The 27133-nt window shown below is 38.4% G+C and overlaps 1 protein-coding gene across 40 annotated transcripts in view; it reads right to left on the reverse strand.

The window, feature by feature from the left end:
- RBFOX1 (RNA binding fox-1 homolog 1) overlaps window positions 1-27133 on the reverse strand; it is a 2406891-nt gene that overhangs the window by 119443 nt on the left and 2260315 nt on the right. For all 40 annotated transcript variants that reach the window (XM_074965534.1, XM_074965499.1, XM_074965501.1 and 37 more), the window contains 5 exons: window positions 19717-19860; window positions 16415-16468; window positions 10797-10889; window positions 9055-9115; window positions 2881-2934 (listed from right to left, as the gene is read on the reverse strand). In XM_074965534.1, coding sequence (XP_074821635.1) covers window positions 2881-2934; window positions 9055-9115; window positions 10797-10889; window positions 16415-16468; window positions 19717-19860 — 406 coding nt within the window. The remainder of the gene's footprint in view (window positions 1-2880; window positions 2935-9054; window positions 9116-10796; window positions 10890-16414; window positions 16469-19716; window positions 19861-27133) is intronic.

Here is a 27133-nt window from a genome sequence, read left to right on the forward strand (position 1 = left end):
ATTTGTCATTAACACAAAGTCATTTATATAAAACGACTAATGACTCTGACTTCCTAATTCATGCAGGTTCAGGGTTGGTTGGCTAAATATATAAACCAGATCAATGTCACATTCTCTATTTTGACTTATAGACACACACAAAACTGGGAAATAAATCCTGCCTATGCTTAGAGTAGAGCTAAAATAACTTAATTCCATTGAATTAAATTAAGAATTAAGCTAGGAATTAAGCTATTTAAATACCTTTATACATTTCAGTACTATTTTAATACCACAATGGTGCACCCCACCAATACATCACTTTAATGCTTATTAACACACTATAGACCAAATTCTGCTCTTGATGTGCCCAGGCAGCTTCCTTTGCCTTCAATATGGGTATTTAAAATTGCTCTTGTTCAACATGTTTGTTTTCCCCGAAAAAATGTTTGACTGTTGCTGTCTACTCATTTATATATATATATATATATATATATATATATATATATATATAACAGCATTTGCTGGTAGTAATCATTATAGTGACAGCTATGTATCTTCTTCTGAGATGAAGCACTCTATTTCTGGTCTTAGCTCAAAGTTAGTTTTCAAAGAATATGAACTAAACATGTCCTGCAATGTTTTAGTTAGCTGAGCGAGTAGTAGCAGTAGTATCTACTTTTTTGGTTTAGAAAAAAAATAAAAAAGCTTGTTGGTACCTCATATACATACAAAACCCATGTAAAAACAGACACATGGAAAGATAGGGATAGAGCTACTTAAACTAGTTTAGTATAAGATTCATGTATGGCTTAGGGGCCTACAAAAGACTTACATGATTTCAGTACCAACTGGAATCTTTTAAATACACAGTGTCTGCTTGCCTTTTGCAGTTCAACTACTCACTTTCAACAGATAATCTCTTCAAAATGGCAGTCAGCTGTGTTCTGAGGGCCTGATTCAAAGTCAACGGAGAGACTAACTTCAGTGGGCTTTAGACCAGACCTTAACTGGAGTTTAAGTGTTATTATGATTGCTGGCGTCCAGTTTTCAACCAGAACGCCTGGTCAAAAAGCGACCCACGTGGCTCTGGTTGGCACCGCCGACTGGGCTGTTAAAAGTCCAGTCGGTGGCGCAACGTGGGTCCAGAGCTAAGGCAGGCTCCCTACCTGCCCTAGCTCCATGTGTCTCCCAGAAGTGGCTGCCAGGTCCCTGCAGTCCCTAGATGCACGGGCAGCCAGGAAGGCTCCGTGCACTGCCCCTACCCCCCGCGAACCGTGGCCAGTGGGAGCTGCAGAGGTGGTGCCTGTGGGTGCAAGGACAGCATGTGGAGCCTCCCTGGCCACCCATGCATCTAGGGGCTGCAGGGACCTGGTGGCTGCTTCCCAGGAGCTGCAGTAAGCGCCATTGGGACCCCGAACCCTCTCCCACATTCCAACCCCCTGCCCCAGCCCGGAGCCCCTTCCTTCTCCCCAAACCCCATCCCAGAGTCCACACCTGCAACGAGAGCCCTCACCCCCTCCTGCACCCCAAACCCCTCAACCCCAACCCGGAGCCCCCTCCTGCACCCCAAACCCCACCCCAGAGTCCACACCTGCAACGAGAGCCCTCACCCCCTCCTGCACCCCAAACCCCTCAACCCCAGCCCAGAGCCCCCTCCTGCACCCCAAACCCCTCATCCGCAGCCCCACTCCAGTGCCTGCACCCCCAGATGGAGTACTCATCCCTCTCCCACACCGCAACTCCCTGTCCCAGTCCGGTGAAAGTGAGTGAGGGTGGGGGAGAGCAAGCGATGGAGGGAGGTGAGATGAAGGGGCCTCGGAAAAGGAGCAGGGCAGGGCTGTTCAGTTTTCTGCAATTAGAAAGTTGTCAATCCTAAGTGTTATGGTTTCACAGCACTTTTTATAGATGTTACTGATTATGGCCCAATTCTGCATTCAGATGGATGCAGGCACAATCCCATTGACTCCAATGAGATCGGAGCCCATGTACTCCAGGGCAGAACTTGGCCACGCTGTAGATTCGATAGATAAAAGGTGGTTTCCACAGGTATAACACTAACAAGATTTAAGTTATTTTTAGGATTAGATGCACCTTTTGGAATCTGTAATTTTCGGATAAATACACTTGCACATATTAATCTGTACTTCTACTTGCAAAGAAATTGCCAAAGAATATATTAAGATGTTCCATTTGCTAAAGGTTTTTTTCACTCTAACTGGAAAAAAATTGTTTATGCAAAAGTAAAACACTGAATCTGAAAAGTTAAATAATTCCCTCATGCCAGCTGGCCCAAAATAAATGAAGTATCAGTTTAAAATGGCACGCATTCTCAGTTTGGGGGGGATCTTATCCTACACTGGCAGTGGGTTAGACTTCATGAACAAACAGGTGTGTTCCCTTTTAACTGCTATGATACTAAATAACTTAAATAATGGAGTAACACCCACTCAAGATCCCAGAGTCAATTGTCATTTTCCCAAATAGATCTAAAATTGCATATACAAAAAATTTACAAACAAAACATTGAAAAAAAACTTTAAAACTAATACTTAAAAGAAATAAAATGATTATGGTTATATTTTCCTGTTTTACTATTAAGTATTAGTCTAAACTACTCCTTAGGCAAAAGTGAATGTGCTTATATATAGTCTATATATTAGTGTAGATTTCACAGAGAATTATTATTATCTATTATGTAATATTAAATAACAGTCATATACTTGAATGTATTGTAAGGGTAGATTTTAATTTGCTCAGGTTATTGGTAAAAACCTTCATTATAAACTTTTTAATGATCGGCAGGCAATATGAAATAAATGAACTCATACTCAAAACACTTTGTACACTTTCAACAACAACAAAACAAGATAAAACTAACAAGTATAGTGGTACTCTTACCTGCATAGAATTCTGGACTATAAACTGCACCGACAACTGGATTTAATTTCCAGCCTACAGCAAAAAAACAAAACAACAACAGAAAAAGGATTGAGTAAATATTATAATTATAAATACTATTAATAAATAATAAATTTCTATAAAGAAAATGGGAGTATGAAGCTGTTATTTCAGGATCCTGTAGTTTTAGTGGAAGTTGTATGTAGATATATAAGTTTGATCACAGTATTTATATATTGAAGAAATGATTGAACTGTTTATCTTTAAATATGCAGTGGTCTGGTTATGTCACCATGAAATATAAATGGTGAGAACTGAGGATTGTATAAAATATTGGCTTTTTTTCCCTGGAGTGGTGGTTATATTTTGTGAATGCTAATGCTCATAAAACACAGACTGGTAAGCATTGGCTCAAGACAATAAACAGTGCATTGTAGGCAGAAGCCACTTAAGCTTCCCCACACAGCTTTCCTACAACACTTCAATCCGGAGATGTGAGAACATATCTATTTCAAGCCTTGCCTCAGCAAAGACTGACAATTATTTAAAAAGCGTGACAAGCTATGTGAAAGGTTCCCCATCACACTCCCATCTTCTCCTGAGTTAACAGGTGCCCACTGAAAGCGATCTTTCACTTGGGACATGAGATGACTTGGATCCCAGGTTTTCAGAGGCAGCAGAAAAAGGGAAGAAACCCTAAACAAATCTGTATGCATAGAGTGGTATTTCATATTTGTATAAGATATTTCATCTGAAAATGCTGTACTTAAAAACTATGATCCTGATCCTGCATCACTGGAGTCAAACACAGATTTGCCATTGTTTTGATTTTTAAGCAGGAGTGGGGCCTATATATAGTGTGAGGAATGTGGGAATTATCTGTGTTAATTTTTATTAATGTTACTGATAGCTAGATAGATTGCTAGATAATTATATGTCTATATATAATTGTAGTTATTTTACTGATGCATAAAAGGTGACTAAAAGTTAAATCCTGAAATAAGCCAAAGCAATGGTTGTAAACACAATGCAATTCCCTGCTGCTCATATAGATAATACAGGGAAGCCACCATTTCCAGACTGCTTCAGATGTCCTCTGGAGAAATCCATAAACTAATTAAAACCAGGGTCAGGGTCCCAGGTCAGACAAAGGTAGTTTGAATTGGATAAAATAAGACAAGCATGCACACAGACTTGTGGGAGGTGGAGCTGTCCAAGGGGCAGCAGTTGCAGGAGGCATCCTGACTCACCCAACCTCAGTGCTTGGGGGGGTGGGGGGTAAGGGAGCGTGCCTGAGTTAATCAGAAGTCTGAATTAACCTGTCAAGGAAAGGTTAAGTTTTGGCTAAGGCATTATGCATTTAGGCTTTTGATATTTTTAACTCATTCTCTCTCCTTGCAATGTTCTATGGATAAATAATTCATACTCTGTTTTGAACACAGCTTGTACTAGCTGATCACTGCTCCTGGAAAGGATTCCGTAGCAGAGGTGAAATCTTGCTGGACCTGCTGGAGATAAATATGTTTGGGCGAGATGGAGGTAAATATGGTTGGTAAACAGGGAGTGCTGTAGCTCGGTGATCCAGTTTAAAAGTGGGGTGAACCACAGGGTTCCACTCTCAGAGAATTAAGTGCAAACTGCACTTGAAACAAGCGCCCTCACACTTGAAAGGAGTGCCAACAGAGAGACTTAACGAGAGATCACAAGTGCAGCTCATCCCTTAACTATAACATATTGGAATCCCCTTCATCTATCACTGAAATGTAGCCATCTCTGGCATGAGACACAATAAGTGTTTTTTCAGAAAACAGCAACTTATCAATGTCAGAGCCCAAGTGATGGGTGTTCTTCTATAAAAACAATTCATTGATAAGATAAAATGGATAGTGAAGAACAATACTATACGTAATCTACACTTCAGGAGCAAATAACATAAGTCTTAAATATCCAGAATGTAATTACCTAAGTTGGAAATTGGTCGAGCCATGGTGACTAATTAATTTTTTCTTGTGAATTTTCATGAACACCTTGGTTTTAAAAGTGCTACTTAAGGGTATTTTGACCCTAACCTCAACCCTAAGTTTTCTCCTTGGAGATCCTTGACCAGTGCAGTCCAAAAGATGTGTGATTTGAGTGAATTTCAGATCCTTCAGTCTCTGCTGTCAAAGGGGATGACACATATTGCTCAGCTTTGAACTAACACTAATGGCCACTCAATTTGTCCAAGAGAAAAAAAAATCCTGGTAGATGCAGATGGATGCTCACAGCTGAAAGTCACGACCATATTTCATTTCCTTCCCATTCCGATGGCTGTACCATTGAACTTTTTGTAGCTAAGACAGGAAAGACTTCATTCATCATGAAAATAACAGCCATTAAACTTTACTTTATCTTGTCAATGAAGTACGTACTGGCCCATAACTGTGTGGGTTAATCAAGCATGATAGGAGCAAGGAACTGTCAAAGAACCCCGGTTTAGCAGTCGGATGAGGCAAATTCTCGCCAGTGGGTACAATTTGATGCATTTTCCTTATTGTCACAACACTAATCTCCCCCTCATGTTGAAACTCTAAAAGCTGCAACTGTGAAAAAATAAATCTATATAGTCATCCAAAGAAATATAGGTTAAGTGCACTGTACGGAGCAATCATGTACTGTAGAAAGCTATCCTACTTTGGCAGGAAGATGGACATAACATCAAAGGACATTTTCCACTTCTAAGGCCAGATATGCTAGTGTGGTGCATCTGTTTTGCTCCATGTTGCCAGTAGATTCTGGCTGTATAGTTGGCATAACTAGCCATGACAGGATCACCCCATTTTAAGGGAAAGGAGGACTTGTGGCACCTCAGAGACTAAAGTGCCACAAGTCCTCCTTTTCTTTTTGCGGCTACAGACTGACACGGGGCTGCTACTCTGAAACCTCCCATTGTAAAGGGATACCCTACTGGCATAGAGGTTCTTACAAGACCTTTCCTCTTTGCTGTTTGCATACTGGGCATGGCTGAAGGAAAGGGGTATGGCAAGGTTACCCATTCACTGAGCTTATGTTTGGCTGTGGTTTCAGATTCTTAGGAACTAGCTCAGCATACCGAAGCGCCAGTATCAAGGCAATGCAAAGGTGAGTTTTGCAGCACCTCTCTATATCCCTTTCCTGACTTGTGCTACATGTTCCTCGGTCGCACAGTTGAAGTCCCAACTCTAATACCACTTATGCAAGCCTGTGTGCCCTATAAGCCCGTAGGTTTCAGTCTCATGCCTTAAATTATAAAATGAGCATTAGACTGAAGAATAAACCTTCCTGGATTTAAATATGGGACACGATAGGCTAGAAGATCTAAAGATGTCTGAAAGTCACTTTGCCAGTCTAGTGCATGTTCTTTACTCACAGGCAGCTAACACAATTAAAAAGCAGCTATATTTCCAAAAGAAATGACAAGCACAAGGTAAGTAACAAAAATCCATCTATCTGCTAGCATAAACTTGCATGACCAGTGGTGGTAGCAATTGGTTAGTTTGGGCGCTGGAGAGGGTCCAGGGTGTGGGAGTTTGGGTGCTGGAGGGGGTCCAGGGTATGGGCTCTTGGAGGGAGTTTGGTTGTGGGGTGAGTTTGGGGGTAGGAGTGCAGAGGGTCAGGGGGTCGGCGCTTACCTCAGGTGGCTCCTGAAAGTGACTGGCACAGCTCTCTGGTAGCGGCTCCTAGGAGGGGGCCCCGGGGGTCTCCGTGCGCCACTACCCGCAGGCGCCACCCCTGCAGCTCCCATTGGCCACAGTTCCCAGCCAATGGGAGCTGCAGAGTCGGCGCTTGGGGCAGGGGCAGTGCATGGAGACCCCCTCCCCAAGGGCCGCAGGGATGTGCTGTCTGATTCCAGGAGTAGAGAGAGGGTGGGCAGGAAGTCTGCCTTAGCCCTGCTGTGCTGCCGGCGGCCCTTTTAAATTGCCCTTGGCAATTGCCCCCACCCCCGTTGGCGGGCCTGTGTGTGATACTTTGAACAAGCACTACAAAGGTCATTACATGGGCTTACATGTCTGATTGCTGATTTTTCGCAACCGGAGAAAAGATTAAAAATGAGGAACACAAGACAAGAAGTTCAAGAGAAAGCTTTAAATTATGTGGGAAATGCTTTTATCAACACAATTTTCGCCTTCCTCTGCAGCGTGGGGCACGGGTCACTTGCTGGAGGATTCTCTGCACCCTGAAATCTTTAAACCACGATTTGAGGACTTCAGTAGCTCAGACATAAGTTAGGGGTTTGTTACAGGAGTCGCTGGGTGAGATTCCATGCCCTGCATTGTGCAGGAGGTCAGACTAGATGATCATAATGGTCCATTCTGACCTTAAAGTCAATGATTCTATGATTTCAGGAGCCTACATTTCAGATGGAAAAAAATGACAATACTAAAAAGCAAGGTAACACCTACTCTGTGTGACACTGAAGTAAACTTGTCCCTAAAACACCGATGACATTCATAAGAAGACTGAGCTTCCTTTTCAAGAATCATCATCCCTGAGGTTGGATTTGATATTTGATGCTTAATAGAGAAAACCCCGTCCTTTAACCTTTGTAGCAAGATTAATTTAAATATGCGCAAAATCATTTATAACAAACCTTCTTTTATCCCCTCTGTCATATAACATATTGAACAAAAGAGTGAAATCTTCACATGTATATAAAATATTCCAACTTACTGTTAGAACAAAATGTTATTGTATGACCCAGTCAAGCCTTGTGCCTGTCTGGTTTGATTCACTGGGCTGACATTTTATATAAAAATCAGCAACAATGAAGGAAGCTTTCCATTTTCATCACTTGGCAGACACATATTCGTATGAATAAGAAAGAAAGAAAGAAAGAAAGAAAGAAAGAAAGAAAGAAAGAAAGAAAGAAAAGTTTCTAGAAGAGCCTGAGGAATTTCAGACTAGTCCTTCCCAGATTATTATAAATAGGTCAATAATTGTATGTCAAATTGAGAACAGTTATTTTATTTTTATTGTGGTGGGGGCGGCGGAAGTCTGACATGCTTATTAAAAAATTAACAAACACCTCACTTCTGTTTGCCCCACTTTTTAGAAAAATCTCAATAATGAGCTCTCAAATGTGGAAAATAAGTTCCATGAGATTTCAGCACTTAAGAGTGTCTCAGCCAGCTGTGGCAACCTGCCTTTTTTGATCATACGTGTTCAGTTTTCTTTTGTATTTTTTGGTGGGCAAATAGGAACAAAGATATTAGTTTGGAAAGCAAATAGTTATAGCAAAAGTATCCAAGCCAAATAGAACAAATAATTATTGTCAGTAAATCCATTTCTGTGCTAATTTTTGTAGTTGAAAGGTGTTAATGATTTGAAATAATTCACAGAAAATAATCTTTTTTGGCAAAACTGCTGAATTAAGCACTGGAAAAGGGATTTGGGCGGGGGGGAAATCTCTTTGAAAAGCATTGCCCAGAACATCCCTCCCCACATTTCTACAGATGACTCTTCTGTCATTAGTCTACAATATTGTACCCATTGTTAAATCAACAGCAAGGATATCGTTTTTAGGTGATTTCCTAATTAGATTCCTGTATAGAAAAAGGGGAACCATAAAACAATTATAATTTGCTTTCTCTTCTCAACAAATTGTGGAACAGACAACAGAAACAATCCTGAAGTAAGCTGTATTATGATAATACCAAAGAGCAGCTCATGCTTGAAAGAGGGAGCATCCTTCCGACCTTCCCCCCCCCAACTCCATCATCCAGGGCACAACTGTCCCTATGATTAGTTCATTCATGGCTATACTAACACTGCACAAAGCCAGAAGAGAATAATCAATTCCTAGCAGTATATTCTCTGGTACATGCAGCATCAGTTTACATATTGCTACTATAGTTCGTTATTTAGGTTCTGATTCTGCAACTCGTTGCATGCAAATGGAATGCTGTGGCTACAAGGAGCCACATCGAAATCAACAGACCTCTGTCCGAGTGCATCAGTTTGCCCAACCATAGCCCTCAATCCTGCAATGAACTCTGTGAGGATGGCCTCATAAGACCCTATAAAGGCCACAGAACCGTCATTAGGACTGCATGCTTTTGCAGGAGTCCACCCACAGGGAGCAGCTTGCAACATTAGGGCTTACATGCATTCTGGTATTTGACAGTAAAAGAAAGGATCAAAAGCTCACACACTTACCATTCGTATAAGGGTTGACTGTCTTTTTATTTGTCATTACACGTGCTGTTGCGTTATTTACCTATGCACATAGAAAATTAAATTAGTAAATGTTATAGAGAGAGTCTGTGGTACTATTAAATGCATGCATTATTACTGCTATTAGTCATATAAAAATAAAATGCAATTTTAATTTTTAAAAGGCAGTAGGTGCATAACAAAATCATACTATATATAATTACATTTACTTTCATAACCATTTAAATTTACAAATCATTTCAATAAAGCAACATCATATCATTTAAACTTTAATAAAGACACATTAAAAGCAAATTAAAAAGATACTGCATAATTTAAGATTTAAGAGCATGCTTGTATTCCATGATAACACTGAAACAATAAATATTTCAAAACAGAAAAAAATATATTTTATATGAAGGAACATGCAGTGGAGTAGAGGGGGAAGAGACAAGGTACAAGGAAACAAATAAAATGTCAAAAAAAGGGACAAACGAATTTTAGCAGTGTGCAACATAACCCTTTAGAAGAGAAGTACCATTGGAAAAGCAACATCTAGCATTCAACACTTGGAACAAGAGCCTTTTTCATTGCAAGAATTAACAAAATCATTCAAGCTTTAAAATCACAGCTAACAAAAGGATAAAAAGAGGGTGCATTATTTAACACAATATGGAGTTAACAATCTGAGTAAGATGTGCACGAAGTCATATCCTCAATCCAATCAGTGCCTCCCAGGCTTGCTTAAAACGTACACTCAATTACAGGCGTACCAATATAGAAAAAAATATAGCATCAAGAAAACTTAATACAACAAGTCAAAAAAATTCACGTGGTATATCAGCGCTAAATACGTGAAACGGCAGATGGACTTCTCCACTTACCATTCAGCACCATCGCCAGCATGGGTATGTATACAGTTACCATGGTTACTGAGAGTTTGGTGAGGGCCCTAAGCGCTACCGTCGAAGGGGGAAAATGAAAAGGCAAAATATGCAACATCTTACTCAAAAGACGACAGCATTTTCAACTGGTATTTTTTCTTTCTCTCTCTTTTTTTTTTTTATTCTAACAAATACGACTCTGAGGCAGTGTTGAAGGGGACCCAGTGGTACCAAAAACATTTGGGTTTGTTTTTTGATGGGGCTGGATGGGTCAGGCCAACCAGGAAAACCAGCCTGGTGGTTACTCTGAAATGAAACTTTCAAACAGATTGATATTGTTGTTGTTCTTTTGTTTTACTTTTGTCTCTTTTTATATTTTTTGGATGCTATAATCTCCCAATCTGAGTTATTTTGAAAGCCACTGTGGATCCCACATCAACCCGGCATCAAAAAGAAAAAAACCCCGACCTTTTGTTTGTTTTTGTTTTGTCTGTCTCACAGTTTTGTTTTAGTTTTTGATTTTTTTTGTTTATTTTTTTTGGAATTTACTGCACCCATTGATTTAGAAAACATAGAAAATAATAACTTCAAAATAGTAAAGCTTTTATTTTGTCTCATTTCTGTCATCCACCTTAGAGCAATAATGATAATAATAATAATAATAATAATCACAAAAGAAATAATAATAAAAAAACCCAAGTAAGGCCAGATTATCTCTTTATATATAAATATATATATATAAACAATGGGAAGGGGAAAGGGGAGCACACAAAAGACACCAATGATGCATCTGAAACAACAAATGAGAGTGAAGCAGACATTTATAAAAAAGATGAAAAGGAAAATATTTTGAACATGCACCTCGATTTTACGGCCCTCTACCACGGTGCCGTGTAATTTCTCCCTCGCCCTGTCCGCATCAGCACTATTTTCGAAAGTTACGAAACCAAATCCCTGCATGCAGGAGGGAGAAGGGGGGAAAACAACATGCACATTATTATTTCAGTCAATGACCACTTGTTTGCTTATGTTCTCTCGCTTTAATTTAATATTTTCTTGTTCTTGCTTCATTTCTGTAACATGCAAATTAGAAAAATTATAATCATACTGAGATGTGCAATAAATAAGCGACAAATGTGAACAAGTTTTTTTTTCTCTTTCATCAGTTAGATAACACCCCCTGAAGAATTCAAAGAATGATACCAAAGATACCTTTCTCAATGTCACTACAGAGGAAAATAAATCTAACAAAAAATGAAATCAAAATCAAATTTACAGTGTTTTCACATAGAAAAAATGAAATAATGAGAAAAGAAAGTGGACCACTTTTTAATGACATGCAGATAGTATCAACAAAATAAAAAAAACATGGGCACAAAATTCAACACTGAATGCCAATATACTCTAAAACATTGCCTACTTAGTCATGCTGTTGTGATTGTAAGAAACATTTTTCCCATGCAACACTAGGGTTATTTAAACTTTTGTCAAACTGTATAGCCTTTACTTATTTAAAAAACAAAAACAAAAAAACAAAAAAGAAAAGAAAAAAGAAAAGAAAAGAAAACCACCAACAAAAGTGGTACTTTTATAACTAAGCATAAACGTTCCAGTTTTCAAAAGATCAAACAAAATCACATGATGTGAATAGAAAGAAACTTCGATAAAGTAATAAAAATGCAAACATTTTGAATAAGTTTAACTGCTTCATATCGGCATTATTTTTGACATATAGTACATGCAACTGAGACTGTTTACTTTACCTACTCCCATGTTAGTGGGATAGGGTTATGCAACTTTGAAATATTATCATGAAAAAAACTAACCACTAAATACTTCAACACCAAAGGAAGACACGTGTATGTCTTTTCTGCTGCATATTAGTTATTTGACTATTCTAAGCACTTAACATTCCTATATTAGACTAAACAAAGACTTCCAATCTTGCTAGCATTCTTTTTTTGTTGTGCTAAAGCAGATAAATATGATTTTAAAATTGGAAAAATTAAAATGCTTCATCTACCACTGACGTTGCTAAAATAACTTTTAAAATGACATTTCAGTATTTAAAAAACAAAAGAAACATTTATATATCATGATCAGAAAATGTACTCCAACCCTTTGAAACAATTCAAATACAGCATTGTCAGTGCTATGCTTTTGCATGTCGCCTTCAATAATTTAAGGCCAATTATCCCAACAGAAAAGCATTAACCAAGCTCCGTGTTTCAAATCAACAAGCATGTGCAAAACATACATGATCCTTTGTTAAGGACTGTTCCCATTCCAAGTTTTTCTGCTGTATGTAAAAGAAATCCTGCCCCAGCCACACACAATTTTCAGGATTGCTTTTATCCTCATTCACAAAGTATTCTCAGCACAACTTTTTTTATGCAGTGCTCATCTTTGTTAGGCCTGGTCTACACCTAAAAATTAGATCAATGTAATTGTCTCTCAGGGGTGTGACATAGTTAGGTCAACCTAACTCATACTGTAGATGCAGCTAGTTAACACCTCTTGGAGAGGTGGATTAACTACATTGACGGGAAAAAACATTCCATTAGTATAAGAAGTGTCTACACTATGGCACTATAGTGGACAGTGGCAGCACCGTAGCTGTGACGCTGTAGCATAGACATGCCCTTAGGCACCTCAAGCAAGAGACGTCATACTTCCACACACCTCTGCCCCTGCCCAGTTCCCCACCACTGTGTTAATAAAACGTGATGTAAACCGTGAAGGACAAACTTTATAAAGTCAATCTTGATATAAAAATATGTATCTATAATTCTGCTAACTAAAGTTGCATCCACTTCCTCAACCAGGGTAACATTATTTCCGAGGGAAACACAGAGTCTCTGTGGCAACATTGCTTCTATGCATAATTTAGCCACCTTCTCTGCCTGGTCCAGTCCATTGTTTAATTTTGCAGTCAGTCAAAGTCTATCCAACCCAGTAACTTCTTTCCAGGAATCTAACCTATCACCACTTGCCCTGTATTAGTAAAAAGGGTCTACGGATTAGGAAAGGGGAATGGCAGAATGTTAAGATTTTGCGGGGGTGGGGGAGGAGTGTTTATATTCAACCCGTAAAAACACTTTTAGCTAAACAGGAACAAACACAAACCATTCAGAATATCATACGCACAAAGCCAAAATAGTGAATTAATTTGTGAAAAAACATTAAGAAACTATTAGAAATTACCTTTTAAAAGTGGAGATTGGTATTCCTTTTATCTATTCAAGCCATAGATTTATCTATGCTTGTGCATTATGTAGGGAAATGTGTGTATAGCACTAATGTAGGGTGCAATTTTCCATCCTCCTCTAATTAATACTCAAACAACATGCTGGCTACTTTCAACTGCTATTTGCCCACCCATTAAACCTCCCATGTTGTAATAGCTCTGTAAGCAAACTCTTAAATTCAAGTGCTACTTGAGAGAATGCCTTAGCAGAACCTTATCACTGCAGCCACTGAACCAGTGACCTAAAGTTCACATAATAGTGTAAGTTACTCTAATATTGTCTAACTGTTTGTTCACCTCCGTCCTCTAAGCAGAACAACTATCTTCCCTGACTGGCAAGAACTGAAAATTTGGTATGAGTTCTTGGACTGTTAATTATGACCCAGAATTCTAAAAACAAACAGTTTCCTGAGTAAGCCCATTCGCTCGTAGCACCAGTGTGCATTCCAGATTTTTTTTAAATACTGGGAATAAAAGAAACACCCAAAATAAAATATCAAAGAAGAAAGCACCTTTAATTAATATTAAGATGGAGCTACAAGCTAACTAAAGACAAAAAATCCAAACATTTAGGAATGTGTGGCAGCTGTCATTTTGAATTCCTTACATTTTTTCTTATGCATTAACATTACTTAAACAAAGCTTTTATATAAGTTTTTACACTCATATTTTAATTTACAGAAACTTTCTCGGATAATAACTTTCATTCATCAGATGCATAGAGCACGCTCTCGCTCTCTCTCTCTCTCTGACACACACACACTTTTATATATCTCTATGTACATTCCACACTCAGCATAACAGCAACTAAAAAAATATTTATTATTGTACTAATCCATAATATGAGCTGTCAAGTGCTCAGATTCATTAAAGGACAATGAGGGGGGGGGAAACACCACCACCTGTATTTGACCATTAACCAAGTTTTAAATGGCAATGGATAGTCTTGTTTTTGATTGAGGAGATGGTTGGGAGGTTTTTTTGTTTGTTTGTTTGTTTTGAAGGGCTAACGGGCCTTACTTATATTATGGACAAATGAGCACATACATGTTTTTAAAATGTAAAATCATTAAATAATTTATAAATATAGAAAAATGGTGTTCATTGTTGTTAGAGTACTTTTACATCTCTAGAGTAAAATCTTACCTCAGCAGGTCTGTAATCATCCCTAAAGGACAACACCAATTTGCAGCAGCTGTGGACAGTTACTGAAACCCAGAGCTTCAACAGATTAGTTAAGGAAGCATGTTCAAGGTTAAAATGCCAGAGCAATGTTACAATGACTCTGATTCTGACTCATATAAACTGAATTGCCCTCACAGGATTGGAGTTGGAAACTTGTGAGTTCCCTCAGCTTGCCTTCTCTGAGCTTATGTTTCCACTATATAGCAAAGCACATAGATGGGGGGGGGGGGCAGTTTGAAAATTGCTTTGGAGGCAAATTGCTATTCTCTGTTTATCTGCATTAGTACTCATGTTTTCTGGTTTGAATTGTTTCATGTAAACTTCAATTTACAGAAGTACCGATGCTCAATTCCTGTCTAAATGCAAAAGGTGATTTGATGTGCTTGTTAACCGCATTACTGGCATCTATTCTTTTAATCACTGACAGAGAGGGTGCTGAGGAAAGTGAGCCTTGTGAGACCCTCTCTAAGAGCTGTTTTTATAGTGTAGGACAGTGGGAGGTTTGCATGGCACAGATGCCAACCCCTAGTGTAGACATACTGTGTAAAAGTTGACTTGAGCTGGTGCAGCATTCATCCAATAAGGTTCTGCACTGGTACAGAGATATATTGGTACAAAAAAAGTCCAATGTATAAAAGCCCTTAGGATGAGAGGGTAAATACACTGACCATACCCATTGAAGCCTCGAACTTACTCCTGGAACCACGAAACAAAGATGCCTATGGTGCTGTTTGTTCTGAAATTTTAAATCTATCTGCTATGAACAAGTCTTAGACAACCAATTTCTTTCACAAAGACTCCTGAACAGCCATCAGATAAGTATAACAGATTTCAGCCACGACCAACTTGAGCCCCATCTGAACTGGCAACCTAAAGTTAAAAGGCCCTGCTTTCCTGTATTGGCTTAAAATCACCAAACTTTTGAATCATACCGTTCCCCAGTATCTTTGTTGTTTTACAAAATTGGCAGTAAATGTTCTAACTGGGTGAGCGGGATGTCAGTTTATGAATGACAAAGCAACTCAAACATTGGAATATAAGGCATATGATGATTGCATCATTTTATATGGAAGAAAAGATGACCATTTTAAATTTAGAATTGAAAATGCTGACACATTAGGAGAGTGATTAGCAGAAAGATTATAATGCATCTGACATACTGAAAGATGAAAAGGCTTCCATCATTAATACTGAATCATATGTAGGAGGGGAAGAATTATTACAAGTCGAATATATAAGGGGACAGACAAAGATTAGAATGAGTCTGACATCAGGGGAGGAGAGTTACCATGCATATGACGCATACACATAAAATTATAGTGCAGCTGATATGGGTAAGATTTACTGGGGAAATGACTGTTGTTTTGCACCATTTAATGTAAATTATCTAAGCATAACAATCTTATTTTTTTATTTCTTAAGTATCCAATAAATTAGGCTATAAATTTAAAGCAAAGTAATTTTCAGGAGAACTAAAATAAATTTGCTATACAGTACATTGTCTTTATCAGTAGAAATACTAAAATAAATTGTATTCAAAGGGTTGGTGCACTGAAGTTTTTAACTAACCAGGAAAACATCTGCACATCAATAATCTGGAATAATCACATATTTTATTGAGTAATTACTCAATAGGATATTAGATTATATTACCAACTGTCATTTCAATAGCAAAAAATACCTATTCTAGCAAATGATCTGCTTATTTTTCTGCAAACATGACTCATTTTATAAAATGAGCAAGGTAATTATCACTGAAGGATAAAGAATCAGCCTAGACAATATATGATTATATTTAAAAGCAGAAAGCAAACTTCCCATTGAACTTTGACAGTTTGTAGTAATTATAATTTTTCCTTTCAAAGGATTTAAAATGTGTCCACTGAATTTCTTGCTGTTTGGGAAATTGACAAAAGGCTTCAAAAGGTGTTTCCATTCAAGTGGATTTTTAAGATGCATTTATTACACTAGTGCAGTTGTTTTCTCTTAATCTTATCAAATACTAAAAATCAATTAACTGATTCTTCCGGTGAATTAAACCGCTTACCTTTGAGCCTCGCTCATTAAAAATAATTTCAACATCTAAGATTTTACCAAATTGCTGAAAAGAAATAGAAAAGTCACATGAACATAAGAAAATCTGAGAACATAATAACAGAACGGTAGCAAAGATATTTCATAGTATTAGAAGATTTAGTACCTCATATATATATATACAAAGATATTAAATTACAGGCCAGCCAAGCAATAAAAAAATGACAAACTGAAAGAGCAGCTGAATTAAATGCATGTTGTGATGAGCTTGATACACAGCTAAAACTGTACCACTACCATTCTGCATAATCAAGAACAGCAATTAAAATATAGTAGCACCTGCTGACTGTGAACCACATTATGGTTAAACTCATATCACAGTGACGTTAAAGAGAAAAGTTGGTGAGGTAATATCTTCTATTGGACCAACTTCTGTTGGTAAGAAAGAAGTTTGTGAGCATACACAGAGCTCTTCTTCAGGTGAGATGACCTGAAAAAGAGCTCTGTATGAGCTTAAAAGCTTGTCTTTCTCACCGTAAGAGGTTGGTCCAATAAAAGACATTATCTCACCCACTTTGTTTCTCTAATACCCTGGGACCAATATGGCTACAACAACACTGCATATGACAGTGAAGTGAAAGTCCCAACATTTTACTTACTTTTCAATGGCTTTTCAGTCCTCTTATAATGATGTTTGTTATAGGTGAGATCCCACTGTGCAACTCCCCTTAGAGTGTAGCAATCACCACCCACCAGACAGGTATTAAATGTTGCATTTAAAAGTGATTATCACCTCCCACTCTTCCTCAGAGGAATATTAGCCCCTTGGTCTTGTTCCAGTTGCTCCCAGTGGAATGAAGAGGAATAAGGACATATTTGCTACAGCTACTTCTGGCTGTGAGTAAAGATACAAGGTGAAATCCTGGCTTTATTTAAAAATCAAATGGGAATTCTGTTATTGATTTCAGTGGAGCCAGGATTTCACCCATATCTTCTAAAAGGATACCCCACCACTTCCAATGCCCCCTCAAAGAACATAAAGAAAGACACTTCCACCAGTGCTGAGTTTTTCCCAAACAAGCCCTGTCCTACCTTAGTGAAACTCTACTGAATGGGAAGGTTACTTGTGCGTAGGAATAAACCCTACATCCTATAATAATAATTACTATTATTATTGGTGTTATCATAGCCCTAGGCACTGTTCAAACATGCAAAAAGGCACAGGTTCTGTCCCAAAGAAAAAAGTTTCACTATACCTGCTTTGGGAAAGGGAATGAATGCTAACCCTGGGCAGGATTTAGTATAGATAAGTCAGAACATTTTTTGACATGGCACATTTTATGATGTGACACTTTCTAGTACATCACTCAATGTGTCATGTTCTGCTATTTCATGTGTCACTAATGTGTCATGTGAAACAGTGTAACTCTGGTGAGGCAATGTCAGTGACAAACAATATACTACAATGGAAAAACAAAATAATGCAGGCAGAAGCAGAATAACCTAGTGAGTGTATAATATACTACAGAAATTAGACTCTACTCCAGTCTACTAAGTACCTTAAGATATGTTAAACACATCCATGGCAAGAAAGATAGAGTTCCTTTTATTGCTTTAACTTTTTAGAAAAATCAGCACACACTTGTTATCCTTTGCCTTGCACCTTCCCCCCACCCCGGTTACATTTATCCTCCAAGTAACAAATGCGTTAACCACTATTGTTAGCTTATAAGCAGACAACTGTTTAATGTTTAAGCTATAATTTGTGTACATATAAAGCCGGGTGAAGTTGGACAAACAAAACCCAAACTAGTAAACAAGCCTGCTCTCCTCAACTCATGCTCCTAAAAAGAAATCATGTTCATAACAGGATCAAGATGCAAAGGATGGTTTCAACATCAGGCTTCATTTCAGAAACTTCACTATAATTCGCAAGGATAGGAATTTGAATTTCCCACCAGTTCAGAAACTCAGATTTCTCTGCACAGGTTGGTTTAACACTGAACAACTGAAAAACTGAGTTTGTCTCAGCTTGCAAGTGGGAGGCTTAATGCAGCTATTGCTCCAATAGCGTTTCTGTTACCAAGTCATACGGAAGCTGGGGAATTCCTGTCATCTTCCAATTTGGAAGTAAGACTTATTTGAGTTTTCTGAATCCTAAAAACTTGGAATGCAAAACACAAATTAACTTTAGTTTGTTTACAGTTGGATTTTAACACCCACAAAACAACTCTTGCATTTTGTGCATTTAGAAACAGAATCTACCTGTTTTCTGAGTTGTTTTATTTAAATTTAATTTTAACTGATTAACGTACATTTATCCTAGGAAGTTCTCATACATCATCAGATTCGTTACAATTTTGTGCTCTGAAATGTATGGCATCAGAAACACCTTTGTATTTGGTGGGGGGAGAGTTGCTAGGGCAATTCCGATAGGTTTATGTGAAAATATCCCTTTTTCCTACTATTATATCATGGTTCAGTTCTTAGTACATATTTAAGTAGATACTACTTCTGCTCCATAAGACGGTTAAAAAAAACAACAACTAGAAGATAAATTCATTATAATATATAATGAATTTAAGTCAATTACTCGACATATTTCGTGTCTTCTTGACTTTTAATGGGACTCTGTTATTAAGTGGGACTCTATCATATATTAAATAAAACTCATACACGATATAAGTGTGTGTGTGTACACACATCTAGTATATATTCATACTCACATAAAATAGCTGCAGGTTCAAAATCTAATACAATATGCTACTCCGACATAAGAGTATCTGTGAGTTATTTATGTTTATTAAGATGATATGAATAGCTGCAAAAAAAGCAGGTCCAGTACTGGAGTATCACCTGGCCATGTCTAATTCTTTGTGAAAGGAGGTTAATAATAATGCAGTTGTAGGCCAAGTAATGCCTATTTTTTACTGCTATGCTTTTAAAGATCCACAACCACAGGTGTGGAATTCAAGATGAACAGAAGACTTCACAAGAGAGTATGTAAGTGTGTAATAAGTTAAGCCAGTATTAATTACTTGCTTTCTTAGAGTACAAAAATATATGATATTCTGGAGATCTGCCATCACCTTATAGCTCTGTAGAGTACATATAGCATTGTTTCTCCTTACAAGTAGGATAAGCAAGTCAGGCAATTAGTTATGAGTAAAGGGGGCAGGGGGAAGGGTCTTCCAATGGAAAGCATTATATGATCTTAACTTTAGGTATTGCTGCTAGCTCCACCTATAATGTAAAGGTAATGCTTCTTTTAAAATGTGACAATAATAAGCATGCAAACAAAAACAGAGTACTTACCCCAAACATTTGTCTGAGATCTGGATCTCGAAATCTGAAGGGTATATTTGAGACATGCAGCCGTTTCGGCTGCGATTTGTTTTCTGTGTTTTCAGAGGATTGTGTCTGTTGCTGGCCGTCAGTCTGTGCTGCATCATCTGTCTGCTAAAAGAATTAAAGCAAAATAAAGTAAAACATGCTCTAAGTATTGCTCTAGTTGTAGATATAAAAATAGTGGTGGGTTTAACTCTCAGGCAAGGCACACAACTGAAAAAGAAAGAAGGAATCATTCAAACAATGATGTAAAAGAAAATCTGAAGTTAGAGATGTGGAGTATCTATTAAATTCACCTAGTCCATTGTTACATCTATTTCAACAACATAGAACTTGGAAAGAAACAAGCAATATGTGGAAGAAGAATATAAACAATTGTGTTACATTTATAAATGTTTTTAAATAAATGAAGAATAAATATTTAGCTCTGAATTATAACATTGTGGAAACACCTTTAGCCTCCATTGGAAACTGAAGCATCATGGGCAGAAAACAGTCTAGTAGTAATAGCACATTATAAACTATCATGCAAGAGTAGAACTTGGACCTTCATGCAGAGGCCAATAAGGACTTTCACTCAACTCCAGGAGGACGGAAACACATCACGCCATACTGGCCATTTCATAAGCAGTTAATGTGCTTTAGAGGGTAACTTTATCTGGAGGAACAGTCACCATTACTGAAAAGGCCTTGAATGTTCAAGGAAACAGAAGTACTATTAGAGGCAATGTAACAAGTTTCAAGAATGCCCAAGATAAAGATGAAACCCAGAAATTAACTTTTGAAGAGTTTCACATAGGAACAAGAACATGTAGCATTCATCAATGGCATTTCTATGGGAATTCTGTACTGCAGATTTTAAATGATGTCTTACATTCGGATTACATCACAGCTGAAGTTTGCTTCCATTTAAAAAACCCAATTAGGAATTACAAACATTATTATTAAAACACATTGAATTATTAATAGCATTATATCAGTCATCTGAAAATTAAAATTTATCATCTTTAGTCAAACAATACTTTGGAGAAATCTCTGTGCTGGTTTCTTTGATGACAACATATAGGGCCTAATTAATCACTCTGTAGCATATGTATATGCAAAAGTAGGAGCATTTATGAATGTGTGTGTAAGACAGAGGCTCAATTTTTATATACATATAGATTCACACAAGAACACAAGGTTAGAAAGGGAAGAGGAAAGAATGCAGCAGGAGAAAAATGGAAGAACGAAAATAGATTCAGGGTTGGTGACAAGAGAGTGATTAAAGACTGTCATCACTGACCATTCATTATGCAAGCACATTCCACCATCATGTCCTGTGGTGGCATAAGTGACCATAAAGGATGTCTAGAAGACAGGCAAACTGGCAAGATAGTTGAAGAGGTTTGAGTACAGAAGCAAGTTGCTTTTCTCATGGATAATGGCCAGGAGCAGGATGGAGGCCCTCACATGGTGAATATGGGGTCATGCTATGTTACTAAGTTTTGGCAGCCATGGCAACAGAGTTGCACATACAGTACCAGTAACAAAGCGCATAGCTTTGTTAAGTTCTACATCGACCAGCCTCGCATGAGAAAAGCGACACCAGACAGGAGCATAGTATTCTGCTGTTGAAAAGTAGAAGGCAAGTGCTGATGATCTAAGTGTCCGGATGCTTACACTCTAGGTTGAGCCACATAGTTTTCTGAGCAAGTTGTTCCGAGAGCTAACTTTGGCTGCTGTCTTCAAGTGGTTGCAGTACAACAATGACCTAGCCAATGTCATGCTGAGGTAAACTGGGTGTGGTTTACACTGTAAGTGTTGGTCATTTCAGAAAATATTTAGCTCGTGGCTTGCGCTTGCATTATGCAGATGAAATAGAAACCGCCTAACAAAAGCTTGGCAGCAGGTGCCATCGACCACGAGCTTCGTATCATGGTTCAGGACCGTGTCAATTTCTGAGAAGGACTGAGCTTGATAGATTCAGCTAATGTCAGCATAGATAAACTTGCATTAGAGTGTTGCTGGCAAAATGTTGATGTACACATTGAACAGTATTGGTGAAAGAACTAAACCTTGAGAAAGACTATTAATCTGACATTTCCACGAACTGCAAGGGTCACCCATGTGTACTCAGCGGCACCTGTTTTGGAGGAATAGCTCTACTACTTCGACCATCCAATGTAGGGAAACTCAAGAGAGTTTACACAGAAGGCCTCTGTCCCAAACTGTGACATAAGTGGTGGTCAAATCTATAAACATGGCTCCGGTCTTTAGATTTTGTTGAAAATCATTTTTGACAAATGTGGTCAAGGACAAGACTTAATCTCAGGCACTGTGTCCTTTCCTGAATTCTGCTTGGTCAACCTGAAAGACATCGTCCAACTCCAGAGTGATTTGTTGGAGGATCAAGCACTCACACACCTTAAAACACACTAACAGCAAGGATATTGGGTAACAGCAAGGATATTGCCATGTTGTGGGGGTCCTTGCCTGGCTTGAGAATGGCAATAATCTTTGCTTGACGCCAAGTGCATGGTAGCTTGGGTCAAGTGAATGACCCAAGGTTACACAGCTTTAACTGTTGTTTAACATTTTGTTTTGTAATTTTCATATATTCTGAGGATACTTCAAAAATTCAAGTGTACTTCACATGGGTGCAGGGATGTGTTTACAACAATTAATTGCAGGCTTGGGACATCGGACTGTTAAGCATAGACTGACTCTTACTATGTGTTTGTACAGCATCTAGCACATTGGGGTCCCCATTTCAGAGCCTCTAGGTGCTATTCTAATAAAATGCAAATAAAATAATACCATAAAATTGCATATTTTGTCTGTGTGCACAGCCTTACACAGTTCCATTGACTAAGTAATAATTAATAATCTCTCTCTTTCCCTGTTAGTCCCCTATCAAGTGTGATTTGAGCTCACGGTTTTGAAATAACACATACAAAACTTAAGAACCAAACTGGGCAATGTGGCCTTCCCGCCTCTAGATCAATTTTGCTTTCCTCCCCGATTGTCTAATTCTTTCTTGAAAGATGTTCAAGATTGCAACTTCAATTTCTGTCTTTGGTAGTTCCATCCACATGTTAATTCCAAGCCTTGTTCTCAAAGAAAATAAAACCAAATCCTAGGCCATGTTTACACTACCAAAATGTATTCTTACAGCAATATAGCTAACTTGATTTAACACTGTACCTCCACTATACCTGTGGTTGAGCTAGGCTCTCTACACAGAAGTTAGCAAGTACAGTGCCTTGCTTCCACTAGGATTTTACAGGACACTATCTTGCTGTAAAAATGCACCATTTGTGGGAGTGAAGGCTTCACCCTAAACCCCTTACAAAATGTGTTGGCACAATGTGTACAACTGGGGTAAAAACACCGAGTGAAATCCTGGCCTCATTGAATTCAATGGTATCCCCCCAGTTATTTTGAATGTGGGGATGATTTCACCCATTGTCTATGTTTGGTAGGTGAGCATCATCATGATGTATACACATGCAGGAGCCAGTTCTGCAAAATATGGAAAACTCCTTATGCTAGTGAAGCATTTTCTAGTGGCCTGAGCAAGTGACCACTAACTAACTCTCACACTGACTGTCAACAGCTCCACTGAACTTTCTTTTTCTGCTACCTCCCTAGATCATAATAGTATTATGGGGATTCATCAGCGAATATCTGTTAAACACACTGCAAATTAAAAAATGTGATTAACTGCTATGCATTAATATTGTTATTTTAAAGAGATAAGAACATTTTCTGTCCTGAGCTGTTCATGCCATTATCTAAAAATAGATTGAAGTATCTAGAATTTATATTTGGAAAACCGTTCCATCCAAAATCATCATGAGGATTACATTAGTGGGTCAGTCACTTGAACAGAAGAAATGTGAAGGTAATTTGGTGTACGGTGGTAGGTGTGGGGGGGAGGAGTGACAGGAAAGGGTGGAAATGTAATATTAAGGAACAATTTAAAGTCAATTAGAGTCATTTGAACTCAGTTACAAAATCCTGAAGGTGCTTTTTAGCTTCAGGAACAAAAGATGCCCCAGGAAGAAATGATATCATCAATATATTGTATAAATGCAAATTGGAAAAAGTAATTTCTGTTCACTGTATTAATATAAATGATGAGAAACAAGACGAGAGGAAGCATTGAACCTTGCAGTGTTAGTATGCCTGAAAAGTTAGACAGCTTTTGTACCGCGAGTAATAATGGAGACATTGTCATCAAACCAGATGAGGCCCTGAAGATGATGCCAAACCGGATACATTTTGGAATTATGCTGGAGTTGTAGACTGCCTTCACAATAATCTGACTGTGAGTAACTGCTGGACTTTGTTTTTTGGGTTGCTGTTGTTTTGTCTGTTTGCTGATTTTTAAGTGCAGTCTTTATTTCACAGAAAAATGTGAAATCTAACTGAGCTTCGCCGAACAATTTGTCAGAGTCAAGGTATTTAGGGTTTGAAAACCAGGTATGTCAGAAATTGTTTTAGTATGTTTAAGTGTCATACCTGTCACATCCCTTATAAGGACCTCAGACAAAAGATTAAAACTGTGTGGGGAAAGGGTTTGCCAATGGTAACCAAGTATCTATCCAACGCATGTTTATAGCCCCAATAGCTGCAGGAATTTTCAGGGAACATGGGTCCATGCTAACCAAGATCAAAATAGGTGACAAATTGAAATTCAAAGCCCTTATTGCTGAAAGAAAGGATACTCTTTAATGAAAATAATTCATATTAACACTGAGGACATAAGATGCACCGAGCACATAGGTGGTACAGGTTGAACCATGAACAGTCTCCCAAGGGGAAGCCTCAAAGGCTTTTATGGATTTCAAACCTGGAGTGAAATCCCACCTTGCATTACTTATTACAGTTCCCAGAATATTTTCATTGCTGAATGCATCCCCAGCAAACTATAAACAACAACATACAACACAGAAATATCTACTTTAAAGGCCTCTAGCTGATATTTTCTTAAAGAATTAACTGAAACCAAGAAGCACAGCATTCAGTCTGTACAGCACACCCTGCCTGCCTTCATACCACCTGGGAATAAGAAGTCACCTCTTGGGAACATGTCTTTCAGAGAAAGTGGGTGAGAAGCGCACCTGCTGTCAAGCAAGGTGGAGATGGAGTATATCCAGGTCTTTTTTTTTTTTTTGCTAATGGCTATAGTACCATCCCTACCACTAGGCAGCATCAGACAGTCCTAGATTTTGAACCTGCCAGTCACAAGCCACCTTGTATGTGCCAAATCATTAGCCTACATCAACAAAGATGGTTGATGCTGGCCCTTCCATGGGGCCCATGCTAAACATGCTTCAGGAAGGGGTGTGAAGCAGCGGTTACTGAAAAGTATTTTGTTCCTTTTAGAATTTTAGCTATAAATTGAATAAACTAACTGTTGTACTTGGTTTTTTTTTAAAGCTATGTTTTTAATGTAACAAAGCCGTTGGGATAGTAAAAAGCAAACCTGTCTATAACAGTAATTGCATCATTCAATTGTAGTACTACCTGGGATTTCGGCCGGACTGGGTCTCCTCCAGCCAAGGGGGGCACTCCAGGCTGTGGCTGGCCTGGGGTTTCTCTGGGTGGAGAAGTTGGGGGGTGCTCCAGCCACTGGAGGGGCCAGGGGGTCTCGGGGTTCCAGATGTCAGGGGGCAGGCGGAAGGGGTGGAGCCAGGGACTAGCCTCCCTAAAGGGGGGCTCCACCTGCTGCCCATGTCTATGGGAGTATAGAGAAAAATACATTGACATAACTAACGATGGGAATAACCCAAAAATCTGTAGCTGAACTCTACTGCACTTCCTGGGAGTATGGTCAGACCCAATCTTTATGTATCAAGCTCATCTTTTGTGTAAATATTTCAGCTAGCCTTAATTTCATTTCACAGTAAGAGAGCATCTGAAGCCAATGCATTATTTCCAGGGCTCTGTTCCTTTTTCCGTAGAATTATCAGTGACAAATGACTGATTAATTCATTTATTTAATTTTTGTGAATTTTCAAGACCTGGATGTTATTTTGGTCATTTTCTTTTTATGGCAATTAATATAAACCTATAGTGGAATCATTACTGGAAAGCAAGGTGGTACAATGATGACAGGACTATAAAACATCATTAAATAGCCTAAACTATTCCCCTGCTATTTTTAAAGTTTGAATTTATCACTGGATTTGGAAGGGATGTAGCTTTTATGAATGACCGTACCACATCTTTAATTGGGGAGGGGAATTTTTTTGGCTGGCTGAATGAAGGGAACAGTGATTTATGGCTGGGGGCTAGGGAGTTGGGGAAAGAGGTCAAACTGCTGCAAAAGGGGAGAAGATGGGTACCAGATGGATGGAAGGGTTTAAGAGGGGCAGTCCCATGTGGTGAAGCCCTCTTTTACATGGAGCAGTTGGTTAAAGGAACAGAATGGGGATTTGGGGCTCCTCTGAGTGGTACGGCAGGGAGCCAACCCCCACCCCTTTCTTATAGCCCACCTTAACCCTCTTATGAAGGTCCCAGCAATGGACTGGCTGTGGGAGACTTGGATGGAAAAAGAGGGGGGAGCTGCAGAAGCCCCTGGGTAATTATTGAATGGTTAGCTGCACTGTACACTTTTATCTGCTGGGTATTCTCAGACATCTAATAATAAAGATGCGGCCTGTTTAAAGCCATATCAAATGTCTCCTGTCCTTCTTTCGGTTTTGCTGGACCAACACCTTGAATTCTACGGAACCCTACAGTGTGATTAACACAGACAGAATGCACACGATATGTATATGACATCTTAAAGTAAAAGCAGTTTTTAAACTGATAAACCATGAGGTGACTGATGAATGTCTTTTGGGCCTGAAAGCAGGTGCTGAGCACCCCCCAATTCCAACTAAAGTCAATGGGAGCTATAGGTGCTCTGCATCTTTGAAAATCAGGCCCTTAGTTTATGGATTGGCTTTCTTATATATGTCAATTATTACCATATTAGGTTAATTTCCAGCTCTGAGAATCAAGAAGCCATTTGTCATCTCCACCAAAAGGTCATGTCTGCCCATTTGCTGCATGACTTTTTTCTGGTTCCAGTAAGATTGCGTTTCTAATTTAAAAATCTTGATAAACAATTATAGCAGGTTATTGATAACTATTTCCCGGACGCAGCTACAATATGACTACAACAACATGCTTCTGATTATGAAGTGACTTGTATAAACGCTTATTAGCATGTAAACCACTTACTAGATATTTTAATAAGCAATACCAAGAATTCAACAACGTCCTTATGACATAAATGTTAAAAATAAGCTGCTAGAACTTTAATGTTTTAAAGATCGCTGATTGCATTCACCAGTACTTTAATATAGAATTGTGATACTCTATCTACCATAATCATTTCTAACTCTAT

This window comes from Natator depressus, chromosome 10, assembly GCF_965152275.1.
Source record: "Natator depressus isolate rNatDep1 chromosome 10, rNatDep2.hap1, whole genome shotgun sequence".
NCBI classification, from domain to species: Eukaryota; Metazoa; Chordata; order Testudines; family Cheloniidae; genus Natator; species Natator depressus.